Raw genomic sequence first — 26,537 nt, 5'->3', positions numbered from 1 at the left:
TCTATTCACAGCGTACTTTTATTTTTTACGGGAACCACGTAAACGCACGTACAAATATCACACCTGTAACACGCTCGTCACAGGAACGTTATGGGTCTAGGGTACACCGTACTATCACGAGTTTACGAGCAACCGAGAAATCCTGTTCCCGTAAAACCTGTCATCCAGAAAAATCAGATTTTAACGATCGCCATGGACCACGTTTTTGTTTACACGGTGGCCTATACGTCACCGGTCGGAAATATTAATTAACGCCACGTCATTCGGTACTCGAATTATTCCGTTGATTTTAACTGGAACGCGCCGTACGAACAGCGAATCGTAATTTCACGAAATTTTTACTGCAAAATCGCAGATGAGTCTCGTCGAAACAAGCAAAATAACGAGAATTAATCGTGAAATTTTTACCGATAGAAACGGTCGACGATTTAACAAAATCAATTCGTTAAGGCTCATGGAATCAATTAAAATTTCGCTTGTCAGAATAGCGTTTACTATATTACGACGTTCTCCTTTTAGAGTTAGATCGTTATACGATCTCGCTCGGAATCGTCGATTCGAGCCGGATTTATTCGACGTTTGCGCGTAAAAGAGCAGAGTAACTCGAGCCGGTAAACACGCATGATTACGATAAATCTCAATGGAAAGCCAATTACGCGTTCGAAGCGAACGAAGTTACCGTGTGAGCGTTAATGGGTTCAAGTGAATGGTACAGTAAATTGCAATACCTCTGGTACTGTTTCAGGTTTGTCCAACGTGCCGAATCTATTGGCAAGTATATATATATCGCGTATTTTGCCTGAATTCGCCAAAGTACCTATCGTTCGAATAAAAAAGAAAAAGAAACTCGCTGATAGACGAAGCTGTCGATCAATTTCCCGAAATAAAAAAAAAAAAAAGAAAATACCATACGAATTCGTCGTTGACGAAACTATGCTTTATCGCACGATGGGGTCACGGAAAGGTGCTCCTCTTGATTTCCCCCAGGACCGTATCAATAGAACATCTACGACTCCAGTGTTCCCTCGCGCGTACCATTTGTTCCGGAAATTTCTTCGTGGATGGAATCCCTTTTTTTCCTCGCGGCTGGAATCTTTTCAAGCCACCGGCCAGGTAATCGAAAAACTTTCGATTCACCGGTGAAACTTTGATTTCACCTAATGGAATTTTATATTTCTTCATTCAACAGGATAAACGTCGCTTAACGAACTCCTCTTCGAATAGTACGCTCGTTACCATTTTACCATTCAGCACATATTTCCATTGTGGGGGGTAACCGAAAAGTTTCCTTTAACGCACCAGATGACGGCAAAGTGTCATTTTCTTGCAATAGTAGAATTACCAAGTTTTCTAATTAAGGTAACGACGCGAAGAAACTCTCCCGTGAAATCGTTTCGAAACGTCGCGGACATTTTGGATTTTACACCGATGATTCTAACAGTCTCTTACCAGACGTCTTCGTACGTCTCGCCTCGGTTAGTTAACCGTGCTATAAATACAACCAGCTCGGCATAACATTATTTTTCCAAAGAAACGTCTTGGACACGACGAGTTGTCTCCGTTCGTTCCACTAAAAATGGCACCACCCGACATTACCATCTTTTATTAATAAACATTTTCCTAAATAAAGATTGAATTTTTCTTCTTTTACAGATGCGCGGAAGGTTTCACGGGTCTACGGTGCGAGACGAAGGATGTCATCAGCACCGGAAGTGTGTACAACAGGCGTATGGCGCCATTTTCCTGCAAGCTGGGACTCTCGACCTCGTACTACTGCTAGCGATAATCGCGCGGGGCCCTTTCTAACACCGAATACACCGTATTTCTATCGTTGAACACGGTGGATTCGGTTCAATTACGATCCAACGAACAGAGCCTCTCGAACTCGCGAGAAACAATGTCGCGAAGAGGGCCAACGCGCGACCGCATAAAACGTATCAGGAGGCGTGAAATAGATATTAACTGCTAACGATGTAACGCAGTTTTGTAAGCGAGTAACGAGGAGAAACTTTAAGCAGGGGATAATTAAACAAACGGGAGCGAATCTCGCGAGCGAACTGTAATATTCGAGGAACCATTGTTGTCGGGCATTAGTCCTCCGTATTTCGTAGGGACAGGTTCCAAATGAATTTTTTGGTACCGGGCATTCGTACCTTCTTCTTTCTTCTTCTATTTCTTCCTGACGAGTTTACTTAGACTTGTTCTTCTATCTTCTTCATTTAATTCCTCCTATTCTTCGATCGTCTATCGTTGCTTCTCTTTTAAACGTTACGACACGTGTCTCGCGTTTCTTTCTCCAGGCTTTCGTGGCCCGGTTCGTTAGCTAATATTGTTTAAGGCTTCCCGAGTGTAAATCTTCGGTAGAAAAATATTTCTAAAGTTTCGATAGCGTTTCAATTAGCTTCATCGAAGATTCTGAGACGCACCGATATCACAGTATCGTACCCCATTATCATCGTATCATTATCCCGTCATACTTTCACGGTATCAAACTATCGCATCATCGCAAGTATTATGATACTTTGAACGATATCGGCGCATCTTTGGATCTCCGAAGAAACCACAACCTCAGGAATACTTTCCTACCAGGCAGGTTTTACAGCCGGAAGTCCGAAACAGTATTAACCGTCTCTGTAAAAAAAACTTTATTCCCGAGACAACGAACGAGAAGATACGCTTCGATATAGGTTCTTGCGCACGTATCTTGGCAAGGGAAACAAAAAAGAGGAGAATGATGATAGTGGTGAAGTGTGTGTAAGGTGAAGAGTTATGGGCGGATTCTTTGCCACTCCCGAACCCCTTCGATTTCATATCGGGAGGGCAGAAAAGAGCGTTCGAGTGACGCTCGTGATTCAAAAGTGGTGCTTGACCTCGAACGATCGCGAACCACCTATATATAGAGAGAAAAATAGATCGAGAGAGAAACAAAAAAAATAGGAAAGAAGCAGGCAGAAGAGTGTTCGAAGGTCGCACTTTTCAGAGTCTCCGTAGGAGAACAATACCAAAGAGCCTAGGGTCTCGACGAGAAACGTCCTGAAAATCGTCTGTTTAACAACTGTAACTTCCTTTCCATCAGAATAAATAGCATCGTCGTTCTCGTCAAGGGGTTTCAGAAATCTTTCGTCGATCGCTGGCGGAAAATATGAAGCGTAAAGTCGGGGGAGAAAATGGTGGAAAAAGGTTGACGCGTCGCAGCCAAGGGGAACGAGATGTTCGCGGAGGAACGATGGGATGTACGATTTCCACGTGCCGGTTGAAAATTCACTCGGTATATTTACGCATCGGAGACAATTCGAGAACGGTTCGGTCGGATCGATTATGCGGCACGGCTCGAATAAATATCGTAATTCACTCGTCGCTCGGCGAAATTATCGTTCGTTTTCTTCTTCGCTTTCCCGGGATTTTCCAGCGACGATCGATAAAAGGGGAACGGTAACCTCTTTACGAATGTAAAAATAACACAGTGAGGGAAACGAGAAAATTGGCTGCTCGAAGTGCCGGACGATGCAAGAAAAAAAGAGAGATAGCAGAGAGGGAGAACAGGAGAAAAGAGGAGAGACCGCTAGGCAAACACGATTTTATGTAAAATATGATAATGTAATACGCGTTAGACTAGCTAAAGCAGAGACTTAAGATAGTTAAAGAAGAGAGAAAGAAAGAAAGATTGAGAGTAAGAGAGAGAGAGAGAGAGAGAGAATGAACGAGTGAAAGAAATGAAAGAGCGAACAAAAAATATCGAGACGATTAGGAAAATGGTCGAGAATTTTCCGAACGAGACGATTGGACAAAAAACAAGATTCCCAAAATACAGAAAAATTTGTTCGATGATTTTTTTTTTTAATGGTTCCCTCGCGTTTATGTTGTTTCTTTTTCGTTCTGACACCCACCGAATAAAAGTGGAACGACGATATTTCGGGCAGAATCGATCTCTTCCGGAATTCTCGACGTTACTGCTTCGCGAAAAGAGGGAAGTAAAAAATGAAGAAAAGATGGGTAAAACGGAAGGGATGGGGCGTGTAGGATGCGCGCTGTGCTCCACCAGTCTCGGGACCCTATTTATGTTTTATATTATATTATATATATATTATATATATAAATATGTGTATAAACATTTTTAATTTATTTATTTAATTCATTAATTTTATTGATTTACGATTAAACGTCATCTCCATCTCGGCAACCGCCTTTGTTTTTTAATCTTGCGTTCACCTTTCTTTCGAATTTCTGTTTCTTTTCTTTCTTCTATATATTTTATTTTCGTTCTGCTTATTTTTATTTCGCATTGGACGGAGGAAAGTCACGGGTAGATTTGTCAAAATATTCCGTTCGAATTAATCCGTGTGACCAGGTAGGTATACGAATACATCCTAACGCAAACTGTACTTGGAAAGTATATGTACGAATTCGCAAACAAGCAAAAGCCAGATGCACGAGGATCGCATCGATTAACACTCTAGGATCACTAAGTTTCCGACAATGGAAAGCTGGTGAAGCTCGTAGCGAGACAATGGGAAGGTAAATGCACGCGAAACGGCCGATCCGAGACAAAAGATTATTCTCCGGGAAAGTTCATAGACAGATTCGGCTCTGTATCGCGTGAAACGAAGAAACGGAATCGTGTCGCGACAAAAGAGGAGCCTCAAAGAAAGCCAATTGAAATTTTCATAGCTGGCGAAAGAGTTTCGCGTCTCTTATTGCATACCAGCGAGTCGTTTCCAGACGAGTCGCTTTTCTTTCCTCCTGTGAAAACACTTCCACGTCTGTTTTCCTTGGAAAAGAAAAGACAAGGAACGCGAAACAACGTTGCGTTCTTGGTTCAAGTATTTTGTCAAAGAGGCGCGATAGAATCGGACAGGGGGAAAAAAAGGGGAGAAACGAAAAAATTCGTTGAAGGGTGTCTTCGTCGAGTTAGAAAGGAGATATTTCGCGAGTCGATCTCTCGTAAAAGGAAGAAACCCATAAAACCCCAAGTATATGGGATCATCGATCCTCGTAACTGGTTCTCTTAATCAAACTTCGCGTCTGAAACACGACTTTTCTTCGAGATTGGAAGGTCACTGCTCGCAACAACTTATCGATGGAAATTTATCAAAAACGGAAAATCCTGAGACGCGGCGTTTGCGACAGAAATTCAACGAACGAATCAGATATTTCGCTATGAAAATTGACCGAATCGACGTAACGCGATTATTCTCGACGCGGGAGGAAAGCTTCTTTTAAGCGGGTTCGCATTAAATTTAAACCGACCGCGTCTGCCGCGAGCGCTCGATTATATTTCACGAGGGGTAACCCAGTAAATCGTTTCTATTTTCGAGCCGCTGCCAGACCGGCGTTGTACATTAATTTATCGTTCGTTGGTCTGGCCAACTTATCCATGAATTATCGTACTTTTAAACGGATTTTCGCCGGAGTAACAGGTTGGCTGACGTTCGTGTCAAACACGTGGGAATATTTCGGTCGCCCCTTGTGTCAGCCTCGTCCTTAGTCAAGATTACATAATTTACTGTTTTTTTTTTAAGAGGTCTAACTATAATTTGAAAACTAGTAATTTTACAGTAAATTGCTTGCGGTTGGCTTTTATGTTCCCTCGTCCACCGTGTTTCTGGCGAATTTTATTTTCCACCGCGACATTCGTCGTCATCGTCGATTTTTCTGAGAAACACCTTCGCGGTCGGACTTGTATCGGACCTGTCTTACGCACATAATCGAAAGAGAAATGGTTCTTTACGCGACCGTCAGTCTGTCGTGTCCGGATGAAAATCAAAAGAAAATCGAAATTATTTCGTCCGCCAACAGAGATGGGAAAAAGAGTTCGATCGGATCAAGTGGAAACTTTTAGAAACTTTCTGGTTGATGAATCAGCCAGCGCAATGATTAATCGCGAGGCTAATTATCGAGAAAGGATCCATCACGCGGTAGGAAAATAATGAACAGGTAAATCGGGGAGAAAACAAAACGAGCGGTTCCTGGAAAATTGCGAAGAACGCTCATTAATTATCCCTCGGTGATTGTTCTTTCAGCGCTAAGAGACACGCATCGTAAATGACCAATGAAAAATAAATCAGACTCGTCGGTTTCTATTCGCCTAGAAAACAGATATTCCGAGCACTATCTATTAGAAGACGCGAACGGTGTCGATGAATTATCGAGTTATTATTGTCAGCCACAAACTGTCGCTCGTGATGCAAATCACCTCGTTTGCGGATCTCCTAAGATCCCAATTAGACGCGCACAAAGGCCGAGAGCACGTTTCACGCGTCAAAGCGTGATCGCGTGTACAGGACGTGAAGGCTGGAAATCACGTAGTTGGTTTCCAGCTTCGTCCATATTGGACGTTCCTTTGGGAAGGACAGGACATTGACGTTTCAATTTTCCCAATAAAATTATTCCATCTCCGACGCGTACACGAGCGACTAATACAATTTTCAAACAGATTTTAGTTTTATATAGACCGTAGAAATCTCATGAGAAGCAACGAATCGAGGTACAAATAACAATGCTTCCGACACGCGGTCTAAGGGTTGTCAGGATAACCAGAAACGATTTGTCGCGTAGAAATCATGGTTTAAAATCGAGCAGGGTTCGCGATCGTACAATGCGTAGTGTCGGTGGTACAACAGAAAGATTTTCAGGAAGCTGGTCTCACTGGAGGAAACGAAGTTCAGTTTTATTGGGAAAAACAGTAAGGGTGGGTGGGATATTCTTCTGACAATAGCAACGAAACGGTAGCTCCCCTTTAAATTGGATTCCAAATATTCCCGAGATATCTTTACCTTATCTGGCCGTTATAATACGCGGCCACGCGAGAAGCCCGAAATCGCGTCGTTATTTTCAATCGCTTAAGCGAACGCCTGAAATCGTATCGTATCTTTTCTTTTATTCTCGAGGTACGAGACAACAGAATGGAACTTCCAGTCATTTTTAACGTGACGATTATAGAAACGAACAATGAAGTAATATTGTATGATATCTTTAGAGCGGAAGAACGTGAAATCTGATGAAGATAGGCTTAAACGAACCTCCCCGGTTATTCCCGGTGGTCACGAACGAAATAATTCGACAGATTCGCGTCGCGTTTGCAGGCGCATTAGCCCAGGCGGTATGCAAACTGAAATCACGACCGGTAACGACTAGGTGGCCTGCATAAATACGCGACCGAGCCATGGACTAATCAATTGCGCCGAATCACAGAGAATTTTCAATGCACCGACCCATCCTACCGGCTCGTTTCGCTCGTGTATCCGCGAACAGACAGAGAAAAGGGCCGAGGACAGAGGGTTGGCTGGAACTGTTGCAAACGGGTGGCGGCATTGTCGCGGTAAATCGGTAAAAGGGAATTGATTGCTCTTCTCGTTGCGTCTGTCGTTCGTCACCCTTCCCCAGACGAGATGCCTGCACGGTAATCGAAATTTAACCGTGTTCGATGATGGACGAATAGACGATCGAGTCTTCCTCCTCCTCAGGGTATCGTGTACGTTTCTTTTCAATTTTCGGAAGGATAATATTCACGAGCAGAAGCTCTCTCTTCTCTACAGCATATCAAACTATGTCGCGGTCGGTTTATCCCCTGGAAATTTCGTCGAGTGAAAACAAAGCTTCCCTCCTATTTAGGTATGATTTAATTAACGGCAAGCCGACGGCGCACAATAGCGGATGCGCGTGCATAGGCGTGCTTCCCAGTCATCGTTCATCGCCCGTAGGATTAATTTCTCGGCCGACAATCGGCCAACCCTTCTCGGGAGAGCCCATATCCCAGGGTTACCCTGGCTTCGCCCTGATGCCAGAGCGAGAAAGTCAGCAACTGTGCGGGGAAACCGATCGGTCACCCCGAGGCGTCTCTTCGTTAACGCCTTAATTAGAGGCGAATTCGCGAACGATCGTAAACGAGACCTCGAATGCGCATCCCGATGCGTACTCCCTCTCATTAGTCTCGTTGTATTAACCCGGCAACACGTTCCTATTGCCTGTCACGCTTCTGCCAACGTTTCCATTGTGCACCCTTGTCTACTCGCGTTCACTGTCAAATTAGGTCCGAGTGTGATTCTGCAAACGCAACGATTCCGAATCCGATGCTTGGCGTCAACTAATCAATCGCCTTCACGTCTTAAGGCGGTTCAAAAATTTATCGCTTTTAACCCTTCCCAAAATACGAGGTGCAACGTTTTAAAAAAGAGAAAAATAGCACAATTTCCAGACCGACTGCGCGCTGTTGTTTGCTCGACGGAACAATATTTAACCGGTTCCCTGTGGATCTTTTGAAAGCCGAATTAAAAATCAACCGTTGGTCGCTTCGAAATCATCGATCGGTCAACCTCGATGAATTATTATCGACGAGGAAACAGAACGCGTCCGTTCCATTTTGTAACAGGTTGCGTCCACCAGCCCGAAAACTTTCCATCGATTCGCGAATTTTTCAAATCGCGACTTTTGCCGCTGGCCTCTGTACAAACGCATCGAGTTCGTTGCTTGCCGAAGTCGGCTTTTTTTTCCAACGGTTGTAGAGAATTTTTACAACCGCGTGGACTCGCGTTGATGTTCGCAAAGAACGCCAGACTCGTTGAAAAATCCGATACCATTGCGAACTGCGTGAAATTTTCGAGGTGTATTCTCTGTTTTCAACAGTTTCTCTGAAGCTTTCCTTTTTTTTTTTTTTCAACCCCAGCTTTTTCGTTACTCTGCGCGGAGTACAGACGATTCTCATTCAGTTGTTCGACACATACGTGGATATTTTTCCGCTGTTAGTCAGGATTACTGGTTGGATCAAACGTTTTTGCAGCTTGTGAACCGTTCAGTGGTGGATTATTTCTTTGAACTGATTTAAGAGTCTCTTTCAATGACCTCTTCTCCAGCGTTTACTGTCAAAGCAACGTTAACCGAGGTCCTTTTAAAGCTGTTGGCTTTTAAGCGTATCATGCGTCCAGTATATTTATGCAAATAACAAACTGCAACGTTACTGAACGCTCGAGTAAACTTGCAACGATTTTTAACCCTTATTATTAGCCGTTCGCTCTCTTTCTGAATCACCCTGTACGCAATGTATGCAGAGGGAAAAGGTGAAGCGTGTTCCGGAGGAGTAGGAGGATCAACGAGGAATCGATTAAGAGATACTGTCGTATCGTCGGCGTATCATCATAGTCGGTTGAACGATCCAGCCTCATAACGGTTCGGTTACTCGTCGAATGTTCGCATAACCGGCTAGCTGCAGCCGGATTTTCACGCGAGGACGTCGCTCGTAAAGGCCGACGCCGCCGCCGATTCCTCTCATAATCCCGCGTCGAGCCGCGTCGCGTTATTCCCGCCTACGCTTTACGATCGTTTCATCTCCCAGCCGGAATGACATAATGCAAAGCTGAAGCAAGATTTACATCCCATTTGCCTTGCTTTCCACGATTGTCCGGGAGCCAACGGTACTTCCTACTCGTATTTCGGAATTCGCTGCCAGCCCTGGCCCACCCCTTTGTTTTCGCGGTCGAGAATTATTTCGTTTCGGCTCTGGCCCATCCCTGTCCCCGTTCGCGAACAATTACAACCACCCCTCGGGCAGATTCGCGTTTTTTCGCTACGACACGTAGCACAGCGATATTTTTTTCCGCTACTTGTTGCTCCTTTTTTCGCCGTTCTGCCCGCGTAATTGCGCTTTAACAGTCTCTCTCGACGAAGTTTCCTTTTTTCACCCCCTTCCTTTTTCGTTCGCGTTACCGCTCATTGTTTCGCGGCTTTTCCACGTTCAGTTTCGAACTAGCCGAGTCTTATCGATACGTTTGCGGACAAAAGGTGTCCCGGGGTTTCTTTTCCTCCCACGCGATCGTGATATAACGTTATCTTTCGTCGAATTCCTTCGAATGGATGATAAAAGATCCGCGCGAACGCTATTTTGCACCCCCTGATGCGATGGAAAAACAAATCTACATTTTAATTTCTGGAATTTCAATAAAATATCGTTTCCGGGTAAATACGAACGTTCGCTTAAAAGTATAACTGTACGAATTCATGGAAGCAGGTAGGAGGAATTCGAACAAATTATTGCACTCCACTCAACGAGAGCGGGAAAAGAGTGGTTACAACAATGCGCACGTCGGTACAGATATATAATAAAACGCGGAACGATGATGGATCCGGTGGAACAAAAGGAACGAATTAAAGCTTCCACGATGGAAGGTCAGTAAATTAAAATCCACAGAGAGAGAGAGAAAACGTATCGACAGTGACGATGAAACAACGATAATTCCTCGAACGATCATCGGTACATGAAAAATAATGATTGACTGAAAATGAACAAGTTCGAGAACCATGAAATATTCGGAATTGACATGTTTTCGTTCGAAAGTACTGATCGATTCTATCCATCGTTAATAATATATTATTCCTAGCATCGCTATGGCGTCTTTATTATAGAGCAAGCGTTTGAACGACCCCGATAAAGCTTGAACTTTAAACCGAATGTGCAGAAGATTCACGGTCTGGGTTAGCTACGCGTCATCTTCTTTATCCGCTTGGTCGCCTCAATTGTTAATCGACCTCTCTGTCTCACGACCAAGCGTATTCTCGACCTTCATAGCCTTCAAGCTCCGTAGCCTAGAACCGCATTCCATCGTGCAACCAGTATAGCCGGGTAAAGGCACCGCAAGCACGATCCGTACGACGCTTTATGGCTTTCATTAAAGCTCACGAAGGTGGTATGAGGACGTATGTCCCCTGGAGGAATAGCGCAAGGATATAAGGGTATAAGACTACGGGGGATGGAGACGCGGTCGCAGGATTTCTCCTTCATCCACCAGCCTCGAGAGTACCCTACGCAATGTTTACACGAACCAGCGAACGGACCTCACCGACCCTCTAATAGACAATGAATTCGCGTTACGACCCTGTTCGACGTCTTAAACTATAACGGCTGCACTGTTATCGTTCCTTGATAAAATATAGATGAAATTTATACTAGGGCCATAAAAGACGCGTATCCGTGATTCAATCAACTTCAATACGAAGAATAAGCAAAGACTAGGGATCGCGGAATTTAATTCGACCCATATGACCAATTCAGGACGTAGAAGGAGCAAGCATCTAACGTAGAGTCGGTCGGGTGAACGGTAATGCGATAGAGTTACGTAGCCACGGTATATACCTTCGCCACCCCATTATATCGGTCTGGGAACCCTTTGGGAAATTGTCTATGGCGCCGAGGCTGGGCTTCGATCAACCGTGAAATGTAGTCTGATACGTATTACCAGGCTATCGTCCCGTTATGCACTCGGATGCATCCTCCCCGTCCAGTTACACAAACTGAGATCTTCATCTTCAACATTCGAAGCCTCGAAAATTTCCCGAAATTTTAACCCATCCGAAATCTCTCGATTACTCCGTGCAAGCTTAGGTACCGATGGTCCCGTTTAATTCTCTACTAGTCCATAGTCGAAATTAATAATAATCGTTGCGTCGAGTTTCATGCAGTTGGTCAAAGTTGTTTCATAAATGTTAGGAATGTAGGAAAGGACCGCGTAGCGAACTACTCTTCGTTGGAATGCTTTGTCGATGCGCGACCACTGAAAGCTTGTTACATTTTAACGGGCTGTTCTGACAACAGTCGGTACACGCTGTTATAGCAATTCCCATGAGTCGTAACAACTTCACCTACGCAGAAATTGATGGTCAATATTTGAGAGATCTGGGAATTGGTCCGTTTACTCGACGATTCGATGGTCAGATTTTCTAATTAATCGGACAACGTGGCGAACTTTGAGAAATCGACGCGGACGTAGGAAAGAAGTTTGTCAGGCAGGCAAGATCTTTCAACGAAGTTAGTATAGCGGGATTAAGAGAGATAGGTGAAGCAAGAATGATTCACGAGCGACGGAAATAGAACTATGACCGTTTCTCGACCCCGTGCTAACTCTTCTCGAGGCTCGAGAGCCCTGAAGAGCCCGCAAGACGACCGCCGTTGTAGTACGAGGCCGGACCGTTCCCGCTTTTAACCCTTTCGTTATAGATTTCTAAAATTTCATACCACTGCTATTTAACGAATTTCATTGATCATTAGAGTCCTATATCAATCGAGACCGAACGAGTAGGAAGGATAGTTTCCTTTAGGAATTAATGAAATCGTGTTTCTGTTCTGCTTGCTAACCCAAGATATGGATAAATTCTCTTCGTTCGCCGAGGACGTGACACTCGCCCGCTTCTAGCGCATCTAGCGGCACTGTCAAGGTAAATTAACTCTCTAATCTCTTTTAGAAATCTCAACGATCAAACATAAAGTGCGTCCTTTTACTTCCGTACAGCTAAATTCTAGTCTCTGTTCGTTTTTTGTCGACTGATATTACCGCTAATTTCTAATAAATCTAGCGATGAATTGTCTGGATAGAGCGTCGCACGCGATGCATCATAAAACGACAGGAAAACGTTTTCAAAGATAATAATCGGATAGAGTACAGGGTGTTTCAAAAATGATGGGCAAAATTACAAACCGATTAATTATTAAAAAAGATATCGGAAGAATCTCATTTCGACGTACCACATGCGACTCCAGAAATAATGATCCTTGTTCCACAAAGGGAAGGAACAGTTTCCAAAACGTTTCAATCACTTTCGAAACAGCCTGTATTAAATATCGCTTGGCAAATTTATCGGAATACACGTTATCGGAGCTATCTATCCAGGTAATTCGCGGCACGGCAACTCGACAAAGACTAACCATCGATCTTCCTGACATTGTTGTGCTTGCAGCTTGCACATCGGGACATTCATCGTGTTTTGTTTTGTTGTAGCCTCACCCACATCCCTACCCGATACCCGTTCAGGTTCCTACATATGCGTCCTCGTCTTCTCCCCTCTCCTTGGGCTCTCTTTTCCATTCGATATTTCCATTCCAACAGTCGATCACACGTTTCCAGCTTCCCTCCACCGTTTCTCCTTACTCCATTCTCCGCAATTCTCCGTTTACCGCTTTTCCTCTTCTACTTTTACTTATATTTCTACTTCTTCTTCTACTTCAACTTCGCCGTTGCATCGATTCCGAGCTGCGACGAGCACCTGGCTACACCTTCCATTTTCAGAGGTAAGCTGCCACCATTTATTTTTGCTCATTTGTAAACGTTTAAGCGGACGTACTCGAAGCCGAGGTAATTTGTGCCTGAGAATTCCTCGAAATTCGAAGCAACGTTTCAAAAAGTCAATTTCATTTTGGTCTGTGATTTATTAGCCTTCTATAAATTTCAAATTCCATATGAAATTCGGAGCGAAATTTTAGAACCGATAAAGCACTCTTGACGTATGAAATGCGATTCATTGATTCAAGCACCGATATGGAATTTGGAAGTTTTCTACGATCTGAAAACTTTGCGAAATTCGAAATGAATACTCTCGCGTTTGTATTAATAATTAAAGCATAGAACACGATCTATCGCATCTAGGTAAAATTTTTGTAATTTTCGGTAATTGGCAAATTCCACGAAGTTCAGACAAAATTTTCAAGTAGCATAAAGTACCCGTAGTCGTACAGTTATATCTGAAGCGTGATTAATTCGAGCACCTACACAGAATTTTGGAGTTTTCCGGAAATTGAGGATCACTCGAAATACAAGGAGCATAATTGCAGAGAACGTAAACTTCCAATGATATACGTGTCGAGTCGCGTCTTTTTTCGTCGTCGATAATTCTAGAGGGTTCCCGTGACTTCGTACGAGTAATTCGTAGATTAATAAACGTGGAACTCGATGTAATATCCAGCCGGCTTTCCCTCGAGTCTTTAGATAGCGTCGCGTCGGGTGAGCACGGAGGAATGGTCGTTTTGCGAGAAGGATCGCCGGTGAAAAAGAAGGAAAAGGCAGGGAAACGCTGTGAAAAGAGTGCCCTGGGATATGAGCTTCGCGATATCTGCTCCAGAGCTCTTTGCTAACTCGTGGCAACCTTTGCGCCGTGGAAAAATCCTGCCGGGAAGAGAGAAAAAAAAAAAAAAAGATCGACGCGAAACTTCCAAAATGCAGGAAGCTCTTCGAGAGAAATCGCTACTGAATTCTTCATGTTGCCAAAGAAATTCTAGTCCGTGATCCTAGCAGATGCTTTGACACATCGATCGACAAGATAGAAATAGCAATACGTTATTTCGAACGAAATTAAATTTGCAACGTTAATCATCGATAACGACCGCTTTAATGATAAATGTGATCGTGTGTCGTACTATGTACGACTATTTCTACCGTGTCAACCACGAAAATAAAACTCGTTGTACAAATCAAGCCCCGTCTATCCGAATGATAAATCGTATTGTTCTCCCGTCAAAATGCACCTATTGGACAAACCATTGGAAGATTTACAAGTGAACGCGAATGCTAAGGTACGCAAGATACGCGAGTCTTTAACACCGCGATAATGGACTTGAAGGAACTTGTTCACCGTGTGTGGTAAGCGGGCTAACTTGGTATATACGCTTTCAAAGCCGATGGCTCGCAAACTATATAGGGACACTTGGAGCTTACGAATCCGAAGACGATGCAAGTGCTGACTATCGCATATTACGTGGAAACTTTGTTAGCGAAACTCGTTAGCCAAAGTTATCTTCCTGTTACAAGGAAGAATAAACGCTCTCTCTAGCAACGGATTAACGCCAATTAAAGTAACTTTCAACGAAAAACGGGTCAAAGCTTGACGGGGAAAGAAAGAAAAAAAAAAAGGAAAATAAAAAGTTGTTAACGGCGGACAGAGGTTCGTTCCGCGCTTCTGTTCTTTGACGATCGAAACCAATTAAACGGGGAAACAAATTGTAACGACCGTTTCCGCGAACCGACCAATCGGATGAAAATTAAATTTTCTCACTTTATTTCGCGCTACGGAATTATTTTTTTTCTCCGTGTACTTGTTTTTTATCAAATCGTCAACGAGAGTTTAATCGCGTATTGAATAGTACGATCGCGAGAGATAGAGGCGCGTTGGTAAACCATGAAATCGGTTCGGTTGCCAAAATCGTGGGCAAGAACGAAACTCTGGTGACTTCGACGATCATAGATAAACCTAATGGCCCGTGCTAATTAGAAGCAAAGACCATTATCGGCTATCCCCAGCCGGCAAAAACAAATTTGTCGGCCGAATGTATTACCGATTCCGTTTGCTCGTTATACGCTCGCTAACGTGGATTTTCCCTGTACAATCGGCTGGATATACTGCGAATCGAAAACCTATTGATTCACGGGGCCCATCAACCTCTATTTCATTACATCGTGTTATGTATTTTTAACAAGAATCATATTTTCTACAATATGGTTTAAAAATTTATCGCTTCATCCTGTAGTCATTTTATTTTATGGAATATAAATACTAATCGCCAACCTTACTAACGTACATCGAGAACAAATCGAACGATGAAAGTTTTCGCGAATCGGTATTTCAGAGAAGCCGCAGAAACGTTATAATCGTTATCTTAGCCCGGCAGAATTGTACGGGTATGGCGGAAGTGTACGACCTACGGTATTCAAGGCTTAATCATTCGCTACTTAGTCCAGAGTTATCTTTCCCGACCGTTGACCGAACTTTCCTACGTCGGAGTCGGTTCCCCGAGGAACTTGGCGACCTCGATCACCTCAGATAAACTTAATAGAACCGGACTAATTAGGCTGGAAAGTCCGGGAAGCGGGGGGGAATCAGCGGTACCCTTCGCGGTTCACGAATATAATTTCGACCGACCACTTGCTGCCACAGGAGAGCCCCAGGGGATGAAGCGATTCGCCGACCAACGTCATCCGCGCGCATCCTGAATCCTGGACCGTCGACAGTCCGCCTACGACAGCTACCTTGCTCGAAATCTCGTCGAGGAACATTCTTTTCCGACTGAACAACTCCTTTTTCAAACGGATGAAAAGCTACGTCCTCTCGATCGGCAGCGTCGATTTTCATCGGACGCCATCGCCAAAGAGGTAATCATTCAAATCAATTTATCAATTTAAATACCTACTTGTCTTAGTTGAAACAAGGACGATCGAAACGAACTTTCTATTTGATAAGTTTAGAAGAGCGACGAGGTAAACTATCTTTGACCAGGTCGATTCCATTAGCCACCTTAAGCTGGTCGTTGGTCGAGTCGAGGAGAGAAGAAAGGGAAGGTAGAAACGTACTATTATACGACACCAAATAGCCAGAAGGGAGGGTGTCGTTCGGATAAAGATGGATCTACGTGTGGTAACGGAAGACAGGAAGCAAATGGACCAAGGATGAGCAAGGAGGAAACGAAACGGAGGGCGAGGATCCTCCCAGGCGATGCTTCATCCGTGGCACAAAGGGTAACAACCGCGTGGAAACAACCGTAGTAGTATGGAAGAAAGTTTCAAGGAAAACAGAGAGCAAGAGAGAGAGAGACGGTTCTCGTCTTCCGTTACGTTCGAAATGAGAAATTGCCCGGATGAGTTACCAGAATAAATGGATCAACGTCGTGAACAACCTCGTTGCTTCGTTTTAAACGGTTGAATATTTGATTAACCCGTTGACACGGGACAAAATCAGCGCTAATTTTCCTCTCCGTCTAATGTTTCTCTTAAATTGAATTCACCTCCATTTTTAGACAGAATCTAAAACTCGACAAACGAATTAAAATCCGTGTTAATCGATCGAAAACATGTTTCTGGTTGCAGGGCAACATCGTGTGGTCCACGACATCGTTCCAGAGAGGAAGCACGGAAAACGGATCTCGAAGAACAAGGGACGCCATCGAATGGAAGCAGCGTGTTCAACGGACGAGAGAAAAGGGGTCGCAGTTGAATTCGCCGTTCGAAAAAAAAGAAAAGAGAAAAGAAAAACAACGGGCAAAAATCTTTTCCCCCTTTTCTTTCTCTATCTGTACCTCTGTCGTTTCTCTATTTGCTTCCCGGGGGTAGAAATTGTCGGAAACACAATAAACGAGCGAAAATATTGCGACCAAATCAAATTCAAGTCCCATGCGTGTAAAACTGCATTCAACTGGAATATATATATACACATACATATATATATATATGTATGTATGTTTTTTTCCAGGCAGTTCGTTCGACGTTCGTTTCAATGGTTTTTAATTTTCTCCCCATGGGATCGGCATTTCGCTCGTCGATCATTTACGCGTACAGAAAGAATTAAAATAGAACACGGCTGGTTGTTGAACGTGTATCGATTCACGAGAAGTTGGAATCTCGAAAGGCTGAGTTATTTGCTCGAAAGGTTTCTGCACCCGGGGGGTGGGAGCAAAGAGAGAAAAGGGTGAAGACGTCGTAAACCTTATCCGCAAGCACGTGCGGATCGTTAGAACATCCCGTGGACACGACGATTCCGTTTTACGGGATTTCAGAAAGAAAAGCTCGGCTAGGGTGACCTCGGTTCGTGTAATAGGATTTCCGGAACCAACGAGTTTTCTTAAGGCCACTGTCTTCGAGGTAGCAACGTAATCGCATTGATTAACGTTAACAAATACGGAATCCCTTTTTTCCCCAAGGAACAAAGCTCCCAATATAGATTAAACAAATTTTCCAAAAAGAATCTCTAAGGATATTACTCTTTCGACCCTCTCAAGTAGACACACCGCCTTAACGATAAAAGAAAACAGATTCCAAAATCTAGAAAGACTCGCTAGCATTCATAGCAGTGTTAAAAAGAGTTAAAAAACGAAAGCAACTGCCTCGAAGAACGGCCACCTGTTCCGAATCTGGCATAAAACAACCACGAAGAGAAACGGTCCTCGGTTTTCGAGCAACGGTTCGTCGAAGCGTGCAATCGTACGCGTCCAGGACGCTCTTGTACAAAGTATTCCTTGTATCCCCTTCGAGCAACGCGCGTATGTACGTGCGGGTGTGTGTGTGTGTGTGTGTGTGTGGGCGTCTAGTAACGATCGATCGAAACATCAAACACCAGAGTGTCGACCGTTTTTCAGGGATGAAAGCAAGACAAGACACGAGGGTACCCCCGGTTCGAAATTGGTGTACAGAGTTCGCGACTCTAAGGGTGGTAACCACCGGTGGCAAGTTAGTTGTGTTATTACGTGGGGGTTGGAGAAATTGAGCAGTACTTTAATTAACGGTACCACGGCGAGCATCGCCGTAAGAATCGTTCTACCCCGGCAGCGAACGAGTAATTACATTTTCGCTGCACCGAATCGTAATGTCGCTCTCGATTGGCTTCATCGAGATGGAAAGAAAAAAGAAACTAAGGTGAAACGGTAACGTCGTATAGTTGCAATTATTAAGGATAAGGCTGATTAATTTTCAATTATTCAAACGAATCTCCTGATTGTAAATACATTGAAAATTTCTTATATCGAACAACAATGGGGATACCGAGATGATGTTCGAGTTTTCACCGATCGTGAAAACACACACACACATAAGCACGTTTGCGCTTACTTTTTACAATTTTTAGAGCTATAAAGGATTACGTATAATAGATAGTCGTCGAACGAACTAGCGAACAGTGTTCCAACGTTCTTCAAACGTGAGAAGAGGAAGTACTTTTTGCCATTCTTAGCGTTAACAACCAAAGAGACAATGAGAGAAACGAAGAAAAAATCGTGGTAGCGTATGATGTCCGTGCAAGCTTACTAGTGCCGCCGTGCTTTTTCGTTACGAAATTCATTTCGTCGCTCGTACCTATCGAACGATTTGTATGAAAGTCATCGTGAGTCATCGATGGCTCGTTGTTCCGTCTGGTGCACACAATATATCCTCGAAATCATATATATAAAAAAAAGCTCGTACAAGTACTTTCGTCTTTCAACGTAGCTAACTAATTACTCGAACACGTTACACACCCATCAAGTTTCAATTTTCTTTTTTAATTTTTCATTTCAACATGGCAACGCCAATTGGCAACCAAATGGAACGACGAGCCTGTATTAAAGAGAAAAAAAAAAAAGAAACAAAAGAGGAATGTATTTTATGATATTTTACGCATAAAACGATCGTAAATCGAATATAGCGATTAGTCCAAGGTAAACTTAAGTAGAAATGTATAAATGAAGACGCGGAAAGGTGTCGTGCAATTTACGAGGGCTGAAGAGGTACGTGTCGATTTTTCGAGCAAACGAACAATGCCTGCTAAAACGATCGTACCAATCATGATAATGGTTCATTATTAATTATCATCGTTAACGTCAATCCCCTAACGATCGTGGAAGACTACGACCATACGTTTGCTATTTCTTTCACGGAAGTCAATGAAACATCGATTACCGACCTGCAAACCCATCGAGAATCACCCTGAAATACGGGATAGAACGCTAAGCGCTGTAAAATATTGTATATTGTTTCGCGTTACTTATTTTACAATCTTTTTAATAGGAGACGCGTTTTTACGATACCCAAGAAAATTACAGCCCATCCAACGAGAGGAGTAAATGTGTACTTACAAATTCACCTGCTCGAAACAGGCCCGACTCGCACTACACAGCCCTCGACCGAAGCGTTTGAAGAACTGGAAACAACTGTGCTCCGGCCCTGCGTCGAGCACGGGAATTTGTAAACATAAACTGACTCGTCTCGTTGGTCGGACAATATAGCGAAACGACTTGTTTTGATCCACGGTGCTGTGCTCGTTCATCAAGCGAAGACCAAAAATGTCTCTAACATCAGATACCGTAAGAATAATCGCGTTTTTGCCTAAAATTTCGGTGGTAAAACTGGATCGCTTACGAATACGGTGCCACAACGGATCGGCCGGATTCTAGTATGTTTATAAAATTCAACGTATTTCCAACAGCTTTTGCAGTGTGTTAAATAAAGAGAAGATGGAAGCGAATTATAGTCTATGCGAGATTCGAAAAGCGTCGATGGATCATTACAGCCCTCGAGTAAAGTAATCGCGCGATCGAAGCAAGCAAGCTTGCCTTGTTCTCGAAAGTTAAGTAAGATCAGGTCGAAATAAGAGGTTCGACCGAACGATTCGTTTTGTACGATACGTGGAGAACGATTCACGTTAGTTTGAAATAGCGAACGAAAGTGCACTATGAATCGTAAAGGCTAATTAAATAGCAGCACGAAGTACTAACGAATTAATAGGGAAATTGTCGTCGTAAGGGACAAACGAATGCTGTAATTTTATTAAATGCAGCGTTTTTAAAATGCCGCTGTGTTGATGTTTCCTAAAAATGGTCTTCGATTTACGTTCGAAGTGGGTCGGGGTACAGTAGGTACCGTGAACGAGAATGTTACGACCAAAATAACACTTACTCGAGATCGCGAGAGAATCACAGAAACGATAATAGTTTATGTAAGGCACGAAGATTTGTATTGAAATTTCGGTTGACTGCGCACAAATGAAATCAAATCAGACGCCGCGATTGAATAAAATACATCCAACGAGATGCCTAGTCAACGTGTACGTGCTCCCAGAAAATGATTTTCTCTTTCGTTTGCATTTACAAACAGATTTTCGTTTCGTCATTCGTCTGTTAACCGCAAACGTTATGTATCGGAGAATCGTGACATCGAAAGGAAAAATAATAAAAAAATTAAGGACGAAGTATTCGGAGCACCTGTACACTTAAGAGTATTTATATAATGCTAACGATGTTACTTGCGATTTGGTATATGACGAATGTCAAACACGAAAGAATATTTTATTCTAGACGTATCTTTCATGCTTTGCCAAGTAAAATAATATAATTCCTGTGTTAAGTGTAATAGTCAATTATGTTTTAATAAAATCTGCCAAGATTCTTGTCAATTTGTTGATTTACCTGACTAGATATAAGGATCAATTTTGGAAGCTATGTATGTACAAGGAAACAGGCCTGTACGAGGAAAAAGAAAGAGGAATCGAGAATGTGAACCGACGTAATAAATCGACAAAATTATATCAAAATACATATAATCATATAAACCTCTTTTTCAAATAATAGTAATATCCATACATGTGCAAACTCTTTAAAATAACACGGCCACCTTATATCTCAATCATTCTCACACAAAGTTTAAATTTAAATAACAGTCTTTCATGTTAAATATTGCTAAAATGTTGAATCTGATGTATGTTTTGCATGCAAATCTCAACAATTGATTAAAATCTTAGACATTTTTATAGCTAACTATGGTATTCATTTTATGAATAGAAGTTGAAAATGATCTTAACTGTACTTCTTGACTATTAGCGATAAAAACAGGCTGTGTTTCATCCCACTCTTTTGGAATACCACAGTCAGGTACTGTATAAGTCAAGATATCAAAAGAGCATATGCAATCCAATAAGGGAAGAAAGCTTACCGTACCTATAACACAGAAATCACACGTAAAGCGGTTGAAACACTGATATTGATTCTATTTATATAAATTCATTCTAATTATAAGACATAAAACCTTAAACAAGAATAGTTACCTGTTATCTGACGTATTACTTCTCGAATCTCCCTCTGGATAGACTTGACATCTTTCGTACCCACTTCAGGAAGGCCGTTACTCGCATTGTTGTTGCTGCCATTGGATGTTTGACCCTCGTAGTCAACCTTGAAGTCCCACTTTTCCAACACTTCTTTGGTATTCACGTTTGTTATAACAAGCGTTATTTTTTGTACTTTTTGTTGGGTTAGCCATTCTTGAATTTGGCTAAGAACAGTATCTAAGAACCCCTTAATTCTTTCATCTGTCGACATTAGAACAAATATGCCAAAATTTTCGGTTGGCTCGAATGTTTCTGGCGGATAAATGCCTCTTTGGTACAGAATGCTGTTAACTCCATATACTGCAACAACAAAGAATAGTTTATAAGTTGATGGAGTGGACAATTGTAATCAGTCGAAAAGAGAACAAACTTACAAAGATATTCTTTGACCAACTCTGCTGAGCCTTTTAGAGTAATACATTTAGCTTTCTGCTGAGTCTCAGTCATAATTGTTAAACAATTACACAAAATCAGGAATAAATAAACGACACTAACGTTCAAACATCCAACACTTTACAGATTACAGGAAAGCCGGTTAAATATTTTTAAAACCATCCAATAGGATGTATCCTGACCGATATTGGACCAATCAGAGAATAGGGGGGTAGAGGACGCTTGGGAGTTTTCAGCAAGTTGATGAAAAAAGCGACGCTTAACCCAATAAATAGGTTAAAGAAATTTATATACTAAAAGCAGCTTGTTCAATGAACGGTCAAAAAGAAATTAAGAATAACTACGGAACGATACACCCTTGATCAACGTTAAATTTAATAATTAACTTAAATAAAGCGTTCCACAAGTAACAAATGTGTTACACTACACCTATATCACTTCTCACTGCGGCGCAGTTTATGCTCGACTGTAGCGCCATTTCTATGAGGACGAAAAGTACGTAAGTGTTGTCTGTCCAATTGTAGCTAATTTTTCAAGCTCGCTACACGCGTCGACCATGGCATCCGTCGAGGAATTAAGTGTCTCTGCCCTCGTATACGACTATTTATTAAAAAAAGACGCGTCGTTGGCGAAAGTTTTTCAGAAGAAAACAAAAGCGGTAAGGTTATACAGATTTTACGTATATACTTTCGTTGATCGATTTTACGGTGCCAATGCCCATGCGGTAGACGAAATGCCGCCATTCGGCCACACCACGTGGACGATATATTTTCGTTATTTTTCGTTACAAGATTATTTTAAGCTTAAACCTGATTATCAAACTATTCAATCTTTCTGTGTAAATAAATTAATATCATCCAATGAGTACCTGATTTATATAAGCAAAATACAGATGGTTTTTTGTATAAATAGCGCCAACTTCACTTGCGTTCTTTTATCTTTTTTTTAGCCCGTGTTACCGAAAGGAGCACCAACGATTCAGGAGGTTTACCTATATTTTCAAAAATCATCTCCGAAAAAATTAAACGTAAAAGCACAAGCTAAAGAGTCTAGTTCAGATTCAAGTTCAGAGAGCGAAGATGAAGCACCAAAGAAGGTTCCACAAATAAATGGCAAACCTACAGCTAATGCTGTAGCAAACAATCAACAAGAATCTTCAGAGGAATCTTCCAGTGAAGATGAAAAGCCAGCATCAAAAGTAACCGCAAAGGTTAAACCTACTGTTAAACCTCCATCTAAGACACCCCCTGTAAAGAAAAAAGAGAGTTCTGATGAAAGTTCTTCAGAAGAAGAGGAAACACCAAAAGTACAACAGAAACCAGTAGTAGCATCTAAAGCAACGCCTAAAGCAGCACCTAAAGCAAAAAAGCAGTCGTCAGATAGTGACTCTGATTCAGATAGCGAAGAAGTGACCAAGACAAAAGTAACTGCAAAACCTGCTGCTAAACCAGCTGCAACACTGCAAACAAAAGCTGTAGCGAGTAAAAAAGAATCTTCGAGCGAAGACAGTAGCGACAGTGAGGAACAAAGTCCAGTCAAACCAGTATTAAAGAAACCACTGCCTGCTAAAGCTACAACAGTAACACCTGCAAAGAAGAAATCTTCAAGCGATGATTCCGATGACTCCTCGGAAGAAGAGTCCGCTAAACCAGTCACGGTATCTACTCCAGTTGTTAAGAATCTGGCACCTTCGAGCGATGATTCTGACGATTCTTCCGAAGAAACAACCACAACGAAAGCATCAGCCGCGAAACATGCTCAGAAACCTGTGCAGGAGAAGAAGAAGCCTACTCAGAGTCAGAAAGAAGCAGTAAAACCTGGAAAACAAACTAAAGCTATCCCGGCAAAACCAGTAGTTACACAAGAAGAATCATCATCCAGCGATGATAGCAGCGAAGAAGAAAAACCGGCGGCTAAAAAGCCTGCTCCTCCTACGAAAGCAGCAGCAGCTGCAAAGAAAGCCCCTGCCAAGAAAGAAGAATCTTCCAGCGAGGATAGTAGCGAAGAAGAAGAAGCGCCAGCTGTTAAAAAGCCAGCTCCTACTCCAACACCTGCAAAGAAAGCTCCCGCTAAAAAAGAAGAATCTTCGAGCGACGACAGTAGCGAAGAGGAACCACCAACCAAGAAGACTAAGGTGGCAGCACCAGCGAAACCTGCCGTTGCAGCGAAAAAACAAAAATCTGCTAGTGAAGATTCAGACGATTCCGACGATTCTGACAAAAAACCAGCTACAAAAGTTGCAACACCAGCACCAGTAAAAGCTGCGAAGAAAGTACCAGCAGCAGCAAAGAAAGCATCTTCTAGCTCAGAGGACTCAGACGATTCTGAAGGTGAAAAGCCTGTAAATACGCCTGCAAAGACAAATGTTAAAGCAAAAGCAAATGCCAAAAAGGACTCGTCCAGTGAAGATTCAGATTCATCAGAGGATGAAAAACCAACAGCCGCGCCTATAGCTAAAGCCTCAAAACCAAAAGCAGCCAAGAAAGATTCGGATTCAGACGAAAGTGACTCTGAAACGAAACAGGAGGTGACTCCGGCAAAGACGCCAGGAAAGGCTGAAAAAAGGAAACATAAAGAGGTAGAACAGGATGAAGACGACACAGAGAAGCCCCCAGTAAAAGCTCAAAAGAACAACTACAGCAATTTCGTGAAAGCAGGCGCCAATGTGAACGGTGATAAGGTATGAAGCCTTGATTGGTACTATCTACATTCATAAAAAGAAAGAACACTTTTTTCATGCAATTTTTTGTTTAGCAACAAAAAAATTCCCCATTCCGTCGAGTAAAGGACGAGGATGTTTCATTGGATCCCAAATGGGCTAACAATTCGTTTGAGGCAAAGGTAAATGCTTGGAAACATTCTGAGAAGCACAGGTCACTCGCCGTTTGAGACAAGCTCGAGGCCATGTTTCCGTGCATTCACCGATCCTTTAAACATAATTTGCATTTAAAAAAGAAACTAAACAAAATTTTCCAGATGAAAGAAGAATGTACCGTGGAGAACGGCGATTGACCTGAGTTTCTGTTTTGTTTTAGGAGGACGATCAAAAAGAGGGTGGTTTTAAGAGACACGAAGGAAGGGGTGGATTCGGTGGATTCGGTGGAGGAAGAGGCGGTTTCGGTCGTGGCGGCGATAGGAGAGGTCGAGGGGGTTTCGATAGGGGTGGACGCGGTGGTGATAGAGGTGGACGCGGCGGCGATAGGGGTGGACGCGGCGGCGATAGGGGAGGTCGAGGAGGATTCCGAGGTGGTCGTGGAGGTTTCAGGGGTGGTTTCGATAACAGAAAATCATGGGGTGGAAACGATCAGGAAGGAGGTAGATCCGACGGATTTAGGAGGTCATGGGGTAACGGCGATGGTGAAAGGGGTGGTCGCGGTGGGTTCAGAGGGGGTAGAGGTGGTTTCGATAGAAACAGATCGTTCGACAGTTCGCCGCAACAAAATAAGAAAATAACGTTCGACAATTGATGATTAAAAAGATGATACGTTGAGGTGAGGTGGGCCAGTTAGTTCGAAGTAGTCGAAGTAATCAAGTAAGTTTTAAGATGGTAAGCAAAAGTGTATCGTTTCTTTCCAACAGAGAGGCGCACGTGGTTCTTGGGGAGAGAAAGCAAATCTGGATCTCAAACATACGAGAGGGAAAGCTTTTCGCCACGAAAAGACGAAGAAGAAGCGTGGTAGCTATCGCGGCGGTCAAATAGATACTAGTATCAATTCCATTAAGTTTGACGATTGATCAAGCACCTGTATAATATAAATGTTATTAATCGATATATTTATATTAAGCGGAAGATCATACAAATTTAAGAATTTTTAAGTTCTGCTTGAGGGCCATCATCTAATTGACAATTATGAAATAATACAGAGTTCAAAAAAATATTTTGCGCTTTTTTATATTTTACTCTATTTTAACTGCTTCGATATAGACGTTTGCCGATAAAGTAATTACGTGTAGAATATTTTTTTACATTCTGTATTATTAAAATCAATGTGTGTTGATTTAGTAATGTTTCTGCTTTTTCTTTTAAGCAACATCAACGTAGTTGTCACTCGATTAATCGTAAGAATACGTGGAACAGTGTAGGACTTCAATTGTAATTAATTTGATTTTAATGTGATTGGCGTTAGTTCATTTCCACGTAGTTTGTCTTTTCTAAACAATTAGTATCTACAAGACTGCGACTTTAATTTGTGTCGAGTATACCAAAAAAATTTCGTAAATTTCCACTGCTTATTTGAAATTCGTGAAGTAAGGCTTTACGAGTGATACTTCGTTACTGACTAGCTGCTACTGTATTATAGATTAATGGATGTCTATCGCAATATGTAACATATTTCCGTACATTTATCGTTCCTAACGATGAATAGGAAGTTCAGGAAATATCATTTATATATATTGATTAATCCTCGTGTTTTTCTCGTTATTACAATCTATTGAGCGAGGATTTTCTACCGAAGCATTATCGATATGCGGTTTTATAATCTCGATTAAAAAAAGCGTATTGTGGTGGTTTCTTTGTAATTAGCTATAAGAATTCCAACAATAAAAATGCAATGACTTTTGCAGTGATAATACATTCAAAAACCATTGCATTTATTAAAATATGCAATTTTCTGAGTTGATAATTTCAATGGAAATTAAATGTCCGTCAATGCAAAAAGAATTTTTGTACACATACAAGACATTCTGTTGATTAAGACCAATCGAATAAAGAAGTACACGCGTAACAAGAAATCTGTTATACTTATTCATTGTTAATTTTAAAAATA

At 42.2% G+C, this 26,537-nt stretch overlaps 3 protein-coding genes across 6 annotated transcripts in view; 2 read left to right on the top strand and 1 right to left on the bottom strand.

The window, feature by feature from the left end:
- Positions 1 to 20,664, top strand: part of LOC114871588 (protein vein) — a 166,843-nt gene extending 146,179 nt beyond the window's left edge. Inside the window, exons 5-10 of one of the 3 annotated variants that reach the window (XR_006829504.1) lie at positions 1,654 to 1,712; positions 12,127 to 12,201; positions 12,721 to 13,051; positions 15,688 to 15,902; positions 16,614 to 19,576; positions 19,699 to 20,664. Coding sequence is in view for 1 of the 3 variants with exons in the window: in XM_029177688.2 (XP_029033521.2) it covers positions 1,654 to 1,780 (127 nt within the window). In the remaining 2 variants the exon portion in view is untranslated. Of the gene's footprint in view, positions 1 to 1,653; positions 4,044 to 12,126; positions 12,202 to 12,720; positions 13,052 to 15,687; positions 15,903 to 16,613 lie in introns of those variants that run through there. The other 2 variants (XR_006829503.1, XM_029177688.2) reach the window with 2 other exon arrangements.
- Positions 20,665 to 20,791: 127 nt separating this feature from the next.
- LOC114871600 (mitotic spindle assembly checkpoint protein MAD2A) lies at positions 20,792 to 22,129 on the bottom strand. The gene is made up of 3 exons (XM_029177709.2): positions 21,750 to 22,129; positions 21,313 to 21,675; positions 20,792 to 21,205 (listed from the first exon to the last, which is right to left on the bottom strand). Exons 1-3 carry the CDS (start codon positions 21,820 to 21,822, stop codon positions 21,006 to 21,008), a joined length of 636 nt encoding a protein of 211 aa, XP_029033542.1. The 5' UTR covers positions 21,823 to 22,129; the 3' UTR covers positions 20,792 to 21,005.
- Positions 22,130 to 22,238: 109 nt separating this feature from the next.
- LOC114871584 (nucleolar protein dao-5) lies at positions 22,239 to 26,502 on the top strand. 2 transcript variants are annotated; one of them, XM_029177681.2, is made up of 4 exons: positions 22,239 to 22,426; positions 22,718 to 24,448; positions 24,523 to 24,609; positions 25,348 to 26,502. In XM_029177681.2, the coding sequence occupies exons 1-4, from the start codon at positions 22,325 to 22,327 to the stop codon at positions 25,501 to 25,503; spliced, it is 2,076 nt and encodes a 691-aa protein (XP_029033514.1). In that variant the 5' UTR covers positions 22,239 to 22,324; the 3' UTR covers positions 25,504 to 26,502. The 2 variants fall into 2 exon arrangements, with proteins under 2 accessions (XP_029033514.1, XP_029033513.1); XM_029177680.2 differs by lacking the exon at positions 24,523 to 24,609 and adding an exon at positions 24,804 to 25,259 and having other exon boundaries at positions 25,348 to 25,440.
- Positions 26,503 to 26,537: the final 35 nt, after the last annotated feature.

This window comes from Osmia bicornis, chromosome 6, assembly GCF_907164935.1.
Source record: "Osmia bicornis bicornis chromosome 6, iOsmBic2.1, whole genome shotgun sequence".
Classification (NCBI taxonomy): Eukaryota; Metazoa; Arthropoda; class Insecta; order Hymenoptera; family Megachilidae; genus Osmia; species Osmia bicornis.
Note: the sequence above shows the minus strand (reverse complement) of the source record. Positions and strands in the feature narration are given on the sequence as shown.